This window comes from Hyaena hyaena, unplaced genomic scaffold, assembly GCF_003009895.1.
Source record: "Hyaena hyaena isolate Hyena2069 unplaced genomic scaffold, ASM300989v1 scaffold_2, whole genome shotgun sequence".
NCBI lineage: Eukaryota > Metazoa > Chordata > Mammalia > Carnivora > Hyaenidae > Hyaena > Hyaena hyaena.
In genome coordinates this window covers 9,063,861-9,079,675 of record NW_024080634.1, presented here as the reverse complement: position 1 = coordinate 9,079,675, position 15,815 = coordinate 9,063,861, and the positions used below count along the sequence as shown (strand labels likewise).

The 15,815-nt window shown below is 49.6% G+C and overlaps 1 protein-coding gene across 1 annotated transcript in view; it reads left to right on the top strand.

The window, feature by feature from the left end:
• The window catches only part of DSCAM (DS cell adhesion molecule), a 627,938-nt gene that overhangs the window by 488,343 nt on the left and 123,780 nt on the right, over positions 1-15,815 (top strand). The window contains exons 14-15 of the mRNA XM_039229776.1: positions 1,085-1,213; positions 10,040-10,207. Coding sequence (XP_039085707.1) covers positions 1,085-1,213; positions 10,040-10,207 — 297 coding nt within the window. The remainder of the gene's footprint in view (positions 1-1,084; positions 1,214-10,039; positions 10,208-15,815) is intronic.

The window sequence follows — 15,815 nt, the reverse complement described above, 5'->3', positions numbered from 1 at the left end:
TTCCAGGACCCTGAGGGGCTAGGTGTTGCTAGGGAAACACCATTACCATTTAATAAAACCTCAGTCATGAGACCGTTCAGATGTATACCAGGGGCCTTAAGCTTGGAGTAGGATTGTCAGCATAGATCTTGGGGCAGTTGAGATAAAGGAAAGTAGACTTATGCTATAAACAATGCTGGCAGGTTTTTATGTGGACATAAGTTTTCAACTCCTTTGGGTTGGGATAATGTTAAGGCAAGATTCTCTTTTGCCCCCAGCAAAGTGTCATCATCGAGGCAGCTGAGCTCCTAGAGGAAGGTCACTGCCAGTTTCAAGGACTTGTCAATGGGCTGTAGGCAGTAAGGGAATTTAATTTTTCAGAACCCCAGAACCCCTTTCCTTTGTTCTTGGGAGGCCGGGAATGTCCAAGGGATATCACACACATTCCACCGGAGGGGGGGGGGGGGGGGGGGGCTGCCTGAATTTTGCTCTCAGCCTGCCCCATGCCCCCATCTGTAAGTGTATGCCCAGGCTCAGACCCCTGTGTGAGCTCACCTTGGTACATAACAGCTCCTGATTCCCAGAAAGTGTTGAATATGCACAAAGTTGGTGTTAAAACAGTATCTTGCATTGCCCATGATGATGTCAAGGTGTGGCCCCAAAACATAAGGAGCAAAGTCCTTAAAGGATTTGGGTCAGATGACCCTGCAGGCCCACAAAATGCATCGCCAGGTGTACCTGGTTAGCTCAATTCTAGGAATCCTTACAAGAAACGGTGCAAATGACAAAGGAAGTTTAACATTTGAAGCCCAAATATTTTGAGTTAGAGATTCCAGACCAGAAGAGTGACATCCTGGTTTGGCCTGGCCCCATGATAAAAGCCTTCTACATGGCCCTGCTGTAAACATTGGCATTGGGGGAAAAGTGGAATTTCTCTTCCTTGCAATGCGATTGGGGGATGGGGGGAGAGAAAAGGCTTCCATGTGAAAGCGTCGGCCGCTGTCAAAGGCTGACAGCTTTTCGGAGCCGAACTCAGCATTTCCACCCGCGTCCTCTGTCTGAGCCATGTTTGAACTAAGCCCGGGTTTCCCTGTTGATTGCACAGAGCCCCCAGACCCTCCCGAAATTGAGATCAAAGATGTGAAAGCACGCACAATCACCCTCAGGTGGACCATGGGGTTTGACGGCAACAGCCCCATTACGGGCTACGATATTGAATGCAAAAATAAATCAGGTAAGCCCTTTATTTCCTCCAGCTTCATTTCCACTTCAAAAAGCCCTGTTACTGCTCTCCTTTGTTATTCATGATTACCTGTAAGAATAAACCTGAAACTCAGCAGGGGGCTCTTTTTACCTGGTTTGTCTCTTTTCTTGCACTAAGCACTCCACGATTCCTTTCTGGGGCTGGGTGTGTACGAGGGCCCATCTCTGCCTCTGAGCCGCCTCCTTTCTCTCCGGGCCAGGCTTGCTCCCTGCCCACCACCCTGGCATTCTTTATCACCAACCAGCAAGGGGGCAGCTACTGACAGCACCTGGCCACTGGCCACCGATGTCATATTTCCTGGGCCCCTTGCTGTCCCTCACATGCTCTCTACGGGGACTCTGTCCAGAGCCTGGGCTTCAGCTGTGCTCGGAGTCCGTGGGCTGAGTCTGGTCAGAGCCAGGAGAGCTGCTCCCGGCGGAGACGGGCACCGACCCCACAGGGGACTTCCCAGAAGTACTCCAGGGACAGGCCAGTGCCACTTGCTCTGGCACCTCAGAGCATCACCTGTTTCCTCCGGGCCCACATTCGGTCAGGTCGGCAGAGAGGCCATGAGTAAAACAGACCCAATATCAGGAGCATGACAGGTGTGTCCATTTATCCCCTTAAAGGGATCATGAATGCCAGGGTCACTCGGAACTTCACGATCCACCAGGCCGAGGGGAGAACGCCTCCCTGTGGCCTCTGGCGGGAACTTTTCCTGTGTCTCATCAAAGAGATGAGGAGTCAGAGCAGCACTGGCTTGTGTAGGGTTAACAAAACCCTCCTGGACCACACACAGCTTTATTGTTTCCTTCCTGACCACCAGACTTTAGGTTACACTGCCCGTGATTTACATAGTATCTTTTGAGCAGAAGCCCAGGTGAAAACTGAAGCTCTGGGCAGCGGGGAGGGGGGGGGAGCAGGTGGCAAGTGAGGAATGCTTCAGGAGGAACGAGCAAGGGGCAGGGACGAGCGAGGGGCAGGAGCTGGAAAGACAGCTGAGGGTAGAGTGTCCCCGAAGCAACGCATGAGCGCTGAGAGGAAGATGCTTCACCCCCGAGAACAGTGGTTTTAGAAATAGCATTTGAGACTCGCAGGACGCAGCTGGGCTGGGAATGCACATAGGAGCGGCTTGTGACCCAGGCTCACAGCAGGGACCGGGCAGGGAGGCCAGGCGTGCATGGGGCCTGGGGGAGCTCGGGAGCTGCCTGGGACACTGTCACCAGCGGATGGGACGGCCAGCGCAGGCTGCCGGCGGGGCTCGGTGGCAGCCAGCATGCTGGTGACAGTGCTGGCCCAAACAGGGCTCTTTCGGGAACTGGCAGAAACGGGTTTCCAGGGCCAAAGGGAAGAGAGGAGGTGCTGCCTTTGTTTTAAAGGCACAGGTCTGGAGGAGCCCAGGCATTCCAAGGCCTGCCACGCCCGTCTTGAAGGAAAGGAAACACCTCTTAGTGAGAGAAGCATGTGCTAGCAGAGAGTGGCCCGAAGCTGATGGTAACAGCGAGCTCTCAGGAGAAACGCACACACACATCATGGCGACAGTCCACGGAGTCCCCGGGTGGGGGAGGGACGGCCCTGCCAGCCTCTGGCCCCGAGCACTGACTGTGGCTCCCAGGGCAGGAGGTCAGTGCCTTGTCGTCGGCAGGGGGTTGGTCATGTTCAGGTGCTGGTGACAATCCAGTGGTCCCACAGTGTGTCCTGGCTCTGCTGCTGGTCCTGTCCCCAACCAGCCGCCTGCCTTCGCTGGTCCCCAGCCCTCAGCATTCCCCTCTGTGAAATGGGACACCACAGCATCTCCCTGTGACAAGAGTCCTTCAAAGGCCACAGGCTGCCCTCTGGCTGGAGAACCACCCCCTTCCCTGGGCCACACGGTTCTATGCTTACCCCCACCTGCACCTTAGACCCCCTCCTCACGTCACCTCCGTAAGGACTCATTCCTGGCCTCCCGCTCACGTGCTCTTACACGGTCGTCTCCTTTCTTTCCCGGCTGGGCTGTGGTGAGCACTCATAGAGTTATGTCTGTGATTGTGGTCTCTTTATGTTTGTTTTCTTTTCCCAAATTTACCAACAATTCCTTTTATTGCATCTGGGTGTCGAGTCAAGTTAGAAAAGCTGTTCTCTACCGTCGGGCTATAAAATAATGCACCCTGCTTCCTACGTGCTTGGTTTCTTTCTCTTGCGCTTTAAAATTGGGATCTCTAATCCATTGGGAATAGATTCTTGTATCATCTGAGAGATTTGGATCTCACTTGACCTTTCCCGGATGGGCATCCTGCTGTCCCGACATGATTTATTACAAGTCCACCTTCCCCTGGTGGTTTCAGATGTCACTTGTATCACCTCCTGGCTTTCCACGAGCACCTGTATCTGTTTCTGGACTTTCTAGTCTGTTCCATTGTTCCGTCCATCTCTGCACCGACACCAGACTGCAGTAATCACGCAGGCTTTGTGTTTTAACTTCCGCTGGGCCTGGTTTGACCTTACAACTTTTCCTTTCTGTGTGTTCTTAGCTCTCTACAAATGTGACCGTTAGGATCAAGTTGTCCAGCTCCGTATAAACATTTTTGGCATTGCTGTTGGGACTCCATCAAGTGTGTTAACTCCCTTAGGGACGACTGACATTTTATGATGTGGGCGTGGGTTGCATTTCGTCCACCAAGAAGAAACGCTGACGTTCTAACCCCTGCCGCCACAGAATGCCACCTCTGTGGGGTTGGGGCCCTTGCAGCTGTGACTGCTGATGGGCGTGTCATCATCACTGAGCCGAACATTCCTGTGCCACCAGATTTCGTTTCACCCAACCTGTTTCTCCAACACCTAGCACAGTACCCAGCACACTGTGGGCACCCAGAGTGAATACTCTTTAACAAGGGCGCTGCTCTAAAACACTTTCCCCAGTGTTTGGCACATGCAAACCTTTACTAAATGGCAGCTTTGACGTGCACACAGTGCTTATGAATCGAATGCCTCTAAAACCCTCTGTGTCCCCCACTTAAGAGTCCTCGGTGCCCCCCAGCGCTCCCCATAAGTTCCCCGAAGGCAGGAACTCTGGGATCATGTTCCCCCGATCCCAGCATTGAGCACAGTGCCTGCCAGTAAATACTTGTGGTGTTTAATTTACCTGCCACCCAAAATCTAAGAATCATCTCCACAGCATTTCCAAATTATAAACTGACCGGGCTCTACATAACACAGGTAGGAGAGCTCCTTATCTGTGATCTGGCTGCACTCGGTTTCCCTCCATCCGTCACACTGTGCTTCAGCCACACACAGGACCAACCGGTGGCTGAGATGCTCACACAGCCCTGGAGCATATGGAGCCCAGTTTGAGTTTGAATGAGCCCCAGGAGGCTCACTGGGGGAGAGCCCGGGCTCCATGGCCGCAGGTCTCCAGCACACCCTGCAAACCCTCCACCTCTTCCAGTGTGAAAGGCCTGGACAAAAGAGCTATGTCGGCAGCAGGCAAGAATTGTATGCACTGCCATCAAAAGCATGTTAGTCTGGGCTGTTCGTGTATTAGTTGCTTCCTCATTAGATTTTGGGCATATAAAAGGGACAACCATAATTTAAGCTAGCACAATTTATAAACCGAATACATAGAAAACTCATCCTTCAAATCACAGCTTAAATGTCACTTCCTCCAGGATGCCTTCCCTGACCACCCATTTCATAGTGTGCCCCTTCATCTACTCACAGGGCACCCTCTACACCTTGCAACATCTGGTGGGCTTCTGACTGGGTCCTCTGTTGGGCAGATGTTTAAGATCTGTCTCCCCTGCTGGGAAGCTGTCCCTCTGAGGACTCTCTTGATCCCTCGGGGGTCCCCTGCAGCTCCCATGCAGTCCTGCGCTACGAGCCCGCATCCTCCACAGCAAGCATCCCACAAATGAGACTTGTACTAAACGTTTGTTAATGTGTTGACTCTCCTCTGCTTTAAGCAGTGAAGTCACACCCAAAGGCACTTTCCTCTACTCTTTGTTAATCTACGTTGCCGTACTTTGCGTTTTTAACAGAGCGGGTCCCTGCAGGTGGCCTTTCGGTCTGTGCTTGGACAGTCCCAGCAGTGGGAACTCACGAGCCCCAGGAGAAAACCATCGTGCCTTGGCCCAGCCATGACTGTCAGGGTTCTTACCTTTCAGGCACCAACACAGACCTTCCTGAGTCCACTGGCCCTCCTCCCACCCCTAAAAATTTGGTCAAATTCCAGGATTTGAAGACAGACGACTCTCTGGGTTTTCTGTTTGCCAGGAAAAAGCAAATATCCCAAATCCCTTTACTTATCCCTACGACCGCCTCCCCACCGTCTCAATCTGGCCATGTCAGTGTCATTGAGTTCACTTCTTGTAGTTCAACCAGTTCCGCTGATGGCTTTGGTGTCCATGTCACGTGGTTCCTGATGGCCACTGCTTCTCCTCCAGATGGACACAAAGAACCCCTTGGTGAGCCAATTCCAGCGTCTCGCCCTGCGTGTGCCGCCAGCCCCGCACCCCACTTCCTTCCCCTCTTTGGAAGGCAGCCTGCCTCGTGCCCACCTCCCTGTCTCCTTCTCCACCGTGCCCCACACTTGGTGCCCAGCGGGCTCTCTTCCCCAGAACGTAACCATCCAGCCCCCAGGAAGCCCAAACTCTCTTATGCAGGTAGGTGCTGTCTTCCAGAACCTTCTCACTTCTCCAGCCTCCCTTCTCCCTCTCACCTCAACAACAATCTCCTCCATGGAGCAGACAGAGCAAAAGAGACTTTCCCTGTGCCCAAATCCCCTTCTATTAGCTAATGCAGTGGGTCTGGTCCTTCTCTGAGCTGCCTCTTAATTTTTAAATATTTAGTGGCATTTTTTCTGCAGCAAAGCCCTTCTGGTCACCCTCGTTCCTCCTGGTCTCCGGCCTCAAATAATGAAAGCTTCTTTAGATCAAATTCACCCTTCTTAGGTGTGTTCTTGGCGATCTGCCGACCTCCTGACTTAGGGTGTTGGACTCCACAGTGGGGCACCCCTAACCCTGTATAAGCACCCTGGCCTCTGTGGGCTCCATCAGTCCTCTCCCACAGGGATTGCTTGGAATTTCAGAGGCAGGAATATGACCGTGAGCTTCTCCATCTCTCTGGGACAGGTCAGGGAATGCTGCGCACTTTTTCCAAGAACGCTTCTGACATCTCCTGTCTAAACCGTCGCGCACAGCCCTCCCGACCCTCATTCTCCGTATCCATAGGCGCTACATTCATTCTCGGCCAAAGCCCCCTCTCTTGCACTTGGCTGAACTCCTCGTCAGTCAGCCGAGTCACACACTTGTCAGAAAGCCTGCATCCCAACATAAGAGACTTGCAGCCCATGTCTGGAAAATTGAAATCCAGTCTCATTAGGTGTCCTGCGGAGGATATGTGGAGGTCATATGCTACAAGAAAGTGACCTGGACCTTCAAGGCAACACAGGTGAGGTCAAAGCCCAGCCCCACCTCAGACCAGCTGTGTCACAAGCCTCAGTTTCTGGAACTTTCACAATGAAAATAAAAATCCCTACCTTACCAGGATGTTGTAATAATTCAAATAAAGCACTCCAGACTCTAACTGCGCATCAAAATGACCCAGAGAGATATTTTTTTATTTTATTAATGTTTATTTTTGAGGGAGAGCATGAGCAGTGGAAGGTCAGAGAGAGATGGAGACACAGAATCCGAAGCAGGCTCCAGGCTCTGAGCTGTCAGCACGGAGCCCAACGCGGGGCTCGAACCCATGTACCTTGGGATTATGACCTGAGCCGAAGTCAGAGGCTTAACTGACTGAGTCACCCAGGTGCCCCAGAGAATGGCTTTTTTACAAGCACAGATTCCTGGGCAGCACTATCCAGTGATTCTGATTCAGTAGGTCTGAAAGTGCAATTGTCAGAAAGCTCCAGGGTGTTTCCAATGTGCCCACACATTTGGGGACTGCAAGAGGCCCATTTGTAAGATGCCCAGCACCGTGCTGGGTGACCAGGTGCTACTCCACAAACATGAGTTCCCTCTGCTGCTGGTTTTTCTCTGGCTGCTGCCTCGACCTGCTGCACAAGCCCATCATCTGCCCTTCTCAGGGAGGCTGAACTCCGAGAGCTACAACACACAGATTTTCTTTCCTCTGACCTCCCCTGAGTTCACCCTGCGCCAGGCACAGAGAATGGTTCAGACAAGGATCCTGCCAGCTGCTGCGTTCTGTGTCTGAGTTTCTATCAGGGGCTCCCCTTCTGAAGTTCCAGTCCTGTCTGGATTCTGGCAATGCTATCCCATCCCTTGGCTCTCCTGCCCCAGAGGGAGCAGCTCCCCACTCTTGCTAGATGCTGGGACCCTGAGCGTCTCCTGCAAGTTCCTCTAGCCCCGCCCACTCTTTGGCAAATAGTCCCTTGTCAGCATCTCCCAGAGTGACTTATAAACCCTCCTTACACTGCATTTGTTCTCTGCATCCAGACAGCAGCGTCCCCGTTCTCCACTGGCCAAGGAGATCCGTGATAAGTTCCCCTGACAATTTCATTTCTTGCCCTTCCCACCCATGCCCTTAACCAGCCAGTACTCTCCATGTCAGCCTGCATCCCAGACCTCTCAGATTCCCAAGCGTGCATTTCTGTTTGTGACTTACCCCTAAGTTTCTTTATTTTGTCTGTGGTACGCCCTTCCTAATTGTATTTGCGTTTCAGTTTGCATTTCCATCTTCCCAAGTGCCCGGATTACTCTGTGACTGTACTGCCCTGTGTTACATTTTCCAGCACACTTCGCTAATAATCCACATCCTACCTGTCTGCATGCCAGCATCTGAGATCAGAAGCAGCATTTCCCTGCCCTGTCCCGACTCCTTTCTCCTGGGTAGTCACCTCTTTGTTTTTATCCCTCCTTTGATGCCATATCATTTGCCAGAGGGTGTCTGGGGGATTTAACTACACTTTCTTCTCCTTCTCCACTCAGTTACTTTCAAATCTTCCAGGATAAAACATTCTTTCTCATCTTCTTGACCTTTAGCTCAAAATCCATCCTGTGTTGTTTTGAACCTTATTCTAATAATCATGATGATTGACATCATCATTTTTCTCTATCAAAGAGCAAGAACTGCAGAAAAAAGCTAAAAATGCTGCCCCTTCTTCAAGCATCTTGTGCTTCCTGCCCATGAGCCCTGCCTTAGCCACGCCTCCATTCATGAGTTGACTGGCAGGAGGAGGGAGGGTCAGTGGACATCACTATGCCTCCTCTGACTCTCCGCCACCTCCCAGACACATTCTCGGTGAAGACGGCCATGTCTTCATTGACCTGCCAGTTCCAGAAACCTCCACGTGGCCCTGGGCAGAGCCATCAACCACAAGTTACTGCTTCCTCCTGGGGCTAGTTAGTTACTTTCTCTGCACCTTACAGTGTCTGGGGGTCCCTCTCTTGTTCTAGACATCTTCTCCAGATGGCTTGGCTTTCTCCTTGCAGGACAAGGCTCATATCTATGTGTCAGGCCACCTCGGGGTCCTCTGTTCAAACACATTCTTCTCTTCCACCATTTGAATTTTTGCACCACCTTCTTCAACGTCAATGTTCTTCCATCTTCAATCTTCTTGACTCAAGTGATAGTTTCTCTTTTAGGTGGAATGAATATGCATTGTCAGTCTTTATTATGCTGTGTTCTCTGATAAGATACAGCATTCCAGGGCCACCTTGAAGAAACCAATTTTTGTACAAGGTCCAGAAGACCTCTTACAGACCAGCCCTCTAAATGTCAGTGCTCATCATTAACATGAAGGGAGGAGTGAACCCAGGGCTCGGAGGTCTATGTGTTTGCCATTTATGTACTCATCTGTTAAACATGCATTTATTCTGGGTTGTCTGCTGTGGATCAGGCGTTGTGCAAACTCTGGGAACACGGCGTTGAACATGGCGAGCATGGTCTTGCTGCCCTGGCACTCAGAATCCGGCAGAGAATGCAGAATTTCAGTGAGATGCCTGCAATTGACCATCACCCTAGAGGACCCAGGGGACTGACTGTGGGAAACAGAAGCAGCATCTCTGTCCACCACCTTTGTCTTTCTCCTCCCACCACTGGTGTCATCTCTTGACCCCTCACCCTTAGCAACCACCCAAATGTTTTCTGAAATAACAACACTTTACTCATCATTGGTTGAAGCCTTAAAACCAGCAGGTAGAAATTGCCACCTTTCCAATGATCCCTCTTCATATGGGGCATGTGTACTTGTTAATAATAGCTGTGGTTGAAAAATAATTCCTACGATAAATTATTTGAAAGTAAATGTTGACACTGGAGACTGAGATTCGTTTTTATGGAGGTATTTCACGTTCACCACTCTGCTTCAGAGACGGAAAGATCTGATATGGCTGGAGGTCTTGCTGGTCTTCAAATGCCTTTTAGAACCAGAAACTTGGCGGGGGCGGGGAAGGGTAGTGGCGGGCACTGTCCAAACTGTAATTCCATTTACTATTCTGTACAATGAGTGCCTTGCTGTGACTGTTGACCACCTCACTGACATGTGACTCCACCGTGTGCACTTTCATCCTTCATACCCATCAGTACACGCATTGGGTTGCCTCAGACGTTCCCCGCTGCCCCTGAATTTGGCATCCACATCCCTTGTCCCCCTCAGCGTGGGTAACAAGAGTGTGACGGCCCCTCTAGTGGCCAGCCCACTGGAACACTGGGAGCACTCCTTTGAGAATGCCCTTTGAGTTGTTAACTTTTCTTTCTTCCCTTCCTCCTTCCTTTCTGTGTGTGCGTGTGTGTGTTTAATTCCTACTTGTGAACGTTCAAAGGCAGAGAAAAAAAACTCACGTCTCTATCTCTTCTTTTTTGAAAAACAAAACCCAAAAGACTCCTGGGATTCTGCTCAGAGAACCAAAGATGTTTCCCCTCAGCTGAACTCGGCCACCATCATTGATATCCACCCTTCCTCCACCTACAGCATCCGCATGTATGCCAAGAACCGGATTGGCAAGAGCGAGCCCAGCAACGAGCTCTCCATCACCGCGGACGAGGCAGGTGCGTGTGACTGGGTGACGCCCACACCCCAGAGCGCCGGAGCTGGCCCTCAAGGCTCAGGCAGCTAACACAGAATCAAGCCTTTGCCTGAGCCTGGCAGAGGCCTTTGAAGAGTTCCCTCCATAGTGCCAGGCCCCGTTAAAGATGCAGACAGTGCATTGCCTCCTACTTTGAAGGCACTATTCTTCAAATAGGACTTCTTTTAGGGTTTTCATATCTAAGAATTAAATGACAGACATAGAAAACTAACAATCTGGTGATATTTAAAGAGCTGTTAAATTGCCTTTTGTAACTGTAATTGTTTACAATTGCCTTTTACAGTTTACAGTTTACTTTTACAATTGTAAAAGCTGTCATTTTTACAATTCCTTGGTTTGGATGCATGGAGTCTCGCCTGACACAGCCTTGGCCAAGGCCCTATGCAGCCCAGGTGTGGGAGGATGGCTTCACTAGGAAATGGCAAGAAAACCCTGTGTCTGAGGAGTTGGGGGAACAATGGTAGAGGATATCGTACTGGCTAGAAATGTCAATATTTCTATAGCAAGCTTTATTGTTCTTTTTCCTATTACAAAGAATATCATAGTCACTGTTGAAAATTAAGAGGCTAGAGATCAGCATTTTGTAGAAGGTAAAACTGCTTCCATAATCCCACCATGGAGAGCTACCTGTGAACATGGGGATACCACTAGTAAATCAGTCATCACACCCATGCCTGCGTGCATGCTCCCCCACACGCATGGCTACTGGGGGGTGAATTAACCGGTTTGTAGAGGACTGAGCAATTAGTCAGTGCCAAAGAAAGCTGTCAACCCACCTCCTGGGAGAGAGGGAGAGGCAAGCTGCCATTGAGCTCCTCTGGGGAAGGAAAATTAGGGAACCAAGGCCGGGCTCATCTCTTGGGAGGAAGAGTGGCCAGCCCCCAACCTAGCTTTTCTTTCCCTGCCTGAAATCAGAGCTAATCAGCTACTACTGACCACTGCAAGGAAGTTGCAGACTCAGTCTCAGTTCCTTCTTCATCACCAGGTTTAAGAGAATCACCCTCAAATGAGTGAGAGTCCACGAGAGGTCTGTTTCAGCTTTCAACTGGGGAATTAGAGTTGTTCCTGACTTCCCTCCCTCCATGCACTTCTTTTCGGTCCTCATGAGTGGCCTTCCAAAAACACATCCCTTTTATATACCCCTTAAGTATGTGTCTATGATCATAATGATACCTTCCACCATCTACTTAACAAATCCTATCTTATTAGACACGTCAGTTTTACATTTCTTATTACTACGAACACCAACTGCGGTGCACATTCTTTCTGGTATATCTTTTGACACTTAAGACTGTTTTTTTAGGTGCAGTTCCAAGAAGTAAGGTTGCTGGACCAAAACAGATGCAAACATTTCATTCTTCTGATTGCTTCAATACTGTCCTCTGTTAATACTGGGTTGGAATGGATAGTTCTGCCCGAACGAGGGATGAGCACTTTTCCTCAACCCAGGAACACATCAGTTCTTGAAAATTCTTTTTAAGGGCAGGTTATGGAATAGCTTTATACTTGAATGTCTGGGGTTGAGCCATTTCTATGACTCAGAAACACGGTGTGATTTCTCATCCTCAAAACGGAAGTAAGGATGGCTTCCTCCTCCTGACCACAAACATGTGGGTGATGGGTGGGGGGGAGAGGCAAGCTGTGAAAGCACTCTCTGCATCTCAGAAACAAGTGAGAAGTGCGTGTCAACACGCTCCTGCAGAAATAGAATTTTATTTAAATATTTAAACAACCCACTGACTTCCTGGAATGTCATCACATTGTGTATTCAGGGAAGATACACTACCCCCCCAAAACATGATCTTTGATGCACGGCTCAAACGTCTCCTTCCTCACGGTGCCCCATCTTGACAACCTTCTCAAGAAAACTGTATTTCCTCATGGTGCATTTTGGAGCTGCTATCCTGATTGCCACTCCAGATCATGCTGTGGTTGCTTTCCCTCTGGCTCTCTGTGGTGTCTGCCATTGCTGGTGGTTGCCATGGCAGCATGTCTGTCCGGGCCTGGAGGCCAGGTGAACAGCCGCTCTGGTCACCTGCCCGCAGTACACCTGCCCTACATCCCTGCGGAAGCCACCTCCTTGTCCTCCGGGGCGACCTCTTGGATTTTACCTGTGTGCTGGCTGCTGGCAGTGCACCCCACTCCCCAAATCCTCTCTCCTTTGCTGTTCAGATGAGCTAAGGGAAAAATGCAAGGAGAGGCGCAGGTAGAGCCAAGTGAAGCTCCAAAGCAGAATCTGTGTCTGTCTTGGTATTTAGGTTTTATGGCTGAAATTTTAAAAAGAGGATTTTCTCAGGAGCGCCTGGGTGGTTGGGTCAGTTGAGCGTCCAGCTTCTGCTCAGGTCATGATCTTGCGATTCGTCAGCTGGAGCTCTGCATCAGGCTCCCTGCTGCCAGTGCAGAGCCCGCTTCAGATCCTCTGTCCCCCTCTCTTTCTGCCCCACCCCTGCCTGCATGCTCTCTCTCTCAAAAATTAATTTAAAAAAAATTTTTTTTAAGAAAGAAATCAGGTTTTCTCCCATGTGAACTCGCGTAGGAAAAGGGCAACTGTCCTGACCACAGATTCTCTCATCACCCACTTTCCAGCAGGGATGCCCAAAGGCACGTCTTCTAGAAGCTATTGTCGTCTCCAGATGACCATCTTTAGTGCCCACTTTCCCTAAGAAAATAAGAGGCCGTCTCTCAGGCAGGGAGAATCCTCAGATGGAAACGTCTAAAAGCTGCAGACCCACTCATTTTTGTAATGATACAGTGCCCAAGTCTGAGGTACCAGGGGACATCTCTTAATACCCAGCTGGGTGGGGAAGTGTGTCGATGAGGTGGTTAGTTAGGTCTGGGTCCCCCTCCTCCCACCCCCTAACTTTGAAGCTACACCCAACTTCCTCCTGTGCTTTCCTGTCCCCACCCGCCATCCTCTGCATGTGTGCTGAGTCCTCTGTCTGGAAGGCCAACCAAGTTCTCATCTCCCTGGATGACATTAGTGCCTCCTTTCCAGCACCAAGTAGGAATCCTTCTGACAGTTGCCTTTGAGGCATATGGTCATTTCTTCATGGACCTCAGTGTCTTGGATGATGTCGTGACCCCCCCCCCCATCCTCAGGGACCACATGTTACTCAGGTGTCACTCTTCATGTGTGTCAGGCACAAGGCAGATCTTTCATGGAAACCTCATGTGGGAGGGACATTCATGAAGATGCCTCACAGGATTGTGTTAGGGGGTATGATAGTGATCCCTTATGTGTGTGTGATGAGGATATTTCTGCACTGAAACGTTGAAGGGCCTCATAAGGAGAGAAGAGGAGAGGGGCGCCTGGGTGGCTAAGCCCTTGCTCAGGTCATGATCTCACAGTTCATGCGTTCAAGCCCCATGTCGGACTCTGTGCTGACAGCTCAGAGCCTAGAGCCTGCTTCAGATTCTGTGTCTGCCTCTCTCTTTTTCTCTCCTTCCCTGCTCTCTCTCTCTCTATCAAAAGTAAATAAATTAACAAAATTTTTTAAAGCTTACAGATCGCTAATGTAGGCCATGGTGGGAATTTGGGTTCTTGATTCCCATTGTATCTTCCATCACAAAGCTTACTGAAGAGGGATTCACTGCCATGTATACAGCATCCTTCCCTAACGTTAGAAAACTGCATGGTTCCAATGTCACAATACTAAGTGTGTTTTCATGTGGGGGCTCACAGGTGCATTGTCATACACTCTGGTATATGCTTGACATGCACAGGGGTCTCACCATCTAAAGAAGTCTTCTTGACTTCCCTCAGCAGCCCCTAGCCACTCAGAGAAGAGAAGAGAGAGGAAGTGGAGACACAGTTAAGCGTTAACGGGATTAGGTCTTAATGGACCGGAAGTGCACTATCCTGCCAAGTTCCTTCAAAACCGATCATCATGTCTCATCCACAGCTGACCCTCACCCAAGACCAGCCTTCCCCATTGGCAGCCCTGAAAGTTATGTGTCACCTAGTGCCTGTGCCCAAGTTTGGGCTGGCTGATCCCTTCACCGTTTTCATTATGAATCTGCCCACAGAATGTGGACATTCAGTTATGCATGAGCTCATGGAAAACCACTGAATTTTTTCAGACTTGTCAGAGGAAAGAAGGTCAGGATGACAGAAAGGTCACCACATGGAGTCGTTGGATTTCCATTGGATCTGGGGCTGAGTTAACAGCCCTGTGCATCAGCCTCGATCACATTCCAGAGTAGCAAGTTCTCATCTAGAGGAAGAGTTTCCTCTATGTGCTGAGCTGGGCACTGTGGGGGAGAGGTTATGATGAAGGCTTAAAGAATAAAAGGCATCCACATGTAACAATAAACATGAAAATCAGTGCACAGTAGGGCCTGAGGTGACATCAGCTGTGTTCTTCAAGAAGACAGTCAAGTGCACACCATCTACCCACTGGGAAGAACCCGGCACCCCCTGCCCCTGAGCCTTTAGCAATCTGCCTCCATGGCTCTCATTTTTCTCCAGCTTCCATTTAAAGACTTTGAGAATTAAACCAAACAAATCACTGGCTGCCTCACTGTCCCTCATCCATGCCCTGTATTCACTCACTGGCTAACCTAGAATGTTCTAGAATGGTTTGGAATGTTCTTCCCCCTCCTCCCATACCTCCTCTGGTGTTTGGTCAAATAGCATTTCAGTGAGTCTCACCCTGACCCCCCGATATTTAAAGTCCAACCCACTGCCCGCTCAGGCACACTAGGTCTCCTCCCTCCCTCAACATTCTCCTTTTTTAAAAATAGCACCACTCACCATCCACATAGCGTATAATCTACCGATTTATTTTGTTTGTGATCTATTTTTGGTCCCTCCCACGAGGTCAGGAATAGTTGCTTCTTTGGTTCATTGCTGTATCCCAGACACCTAGAATAGTGTTTGGCACATAATAAGTATTAAATTAAAAAATTATTTTAAATTAATAAGTTATTCACTTGATAAATAGTTATTAAATGAATTCCTTTTGTCCCCATGTAGGGGTCAACTGTTCTTTGTTTCATTTGATTTTTATTAAACACTGTCTTTGTCTCCTTCTCCCAGCAAAGAACATTCTCTCGCCCTGATGCCTTCATCAGAAGCGAACATGAGGCACAATTGCCCAGGTCCAGCTGCCTCTCAGACAATTTTTATTTTTTTATTTTTTTATTTTTTATTTTTCTTAAGTAGGCTCTATGCCCAGCATGGAGCCCAGTGTAGGGCATGAACTCAGGACCCTGAGATCATCACCTAAGCTGAGATAAGAATCAGACACTCAACATCTGAGCCACCCTGGTGCCCTACCTCGGGCATTTTTTAAACCCCTTTGTATACCTAGTCCTTGCCTGCATTTGGACCTGTGCAGCATAAGCCCTTAGTAAATTCCCCAGTAAGGGAACCAGAGACAGAAACTTGGAACAGATTCCCACTGGGATGGTTCAGCCGGGACAAATGATTGATTTGGCTCCAAGACTCTGAATAAAGCCAGGAGATGACTTTGTGGGGAGAGAATATTTCGAGGGCAGAGGGGTGTGCCAAAGCTGGAGTCTTGATTTCACTGATGTAAGTGAGAGAGAGGACCGTCCGTGGATACTGT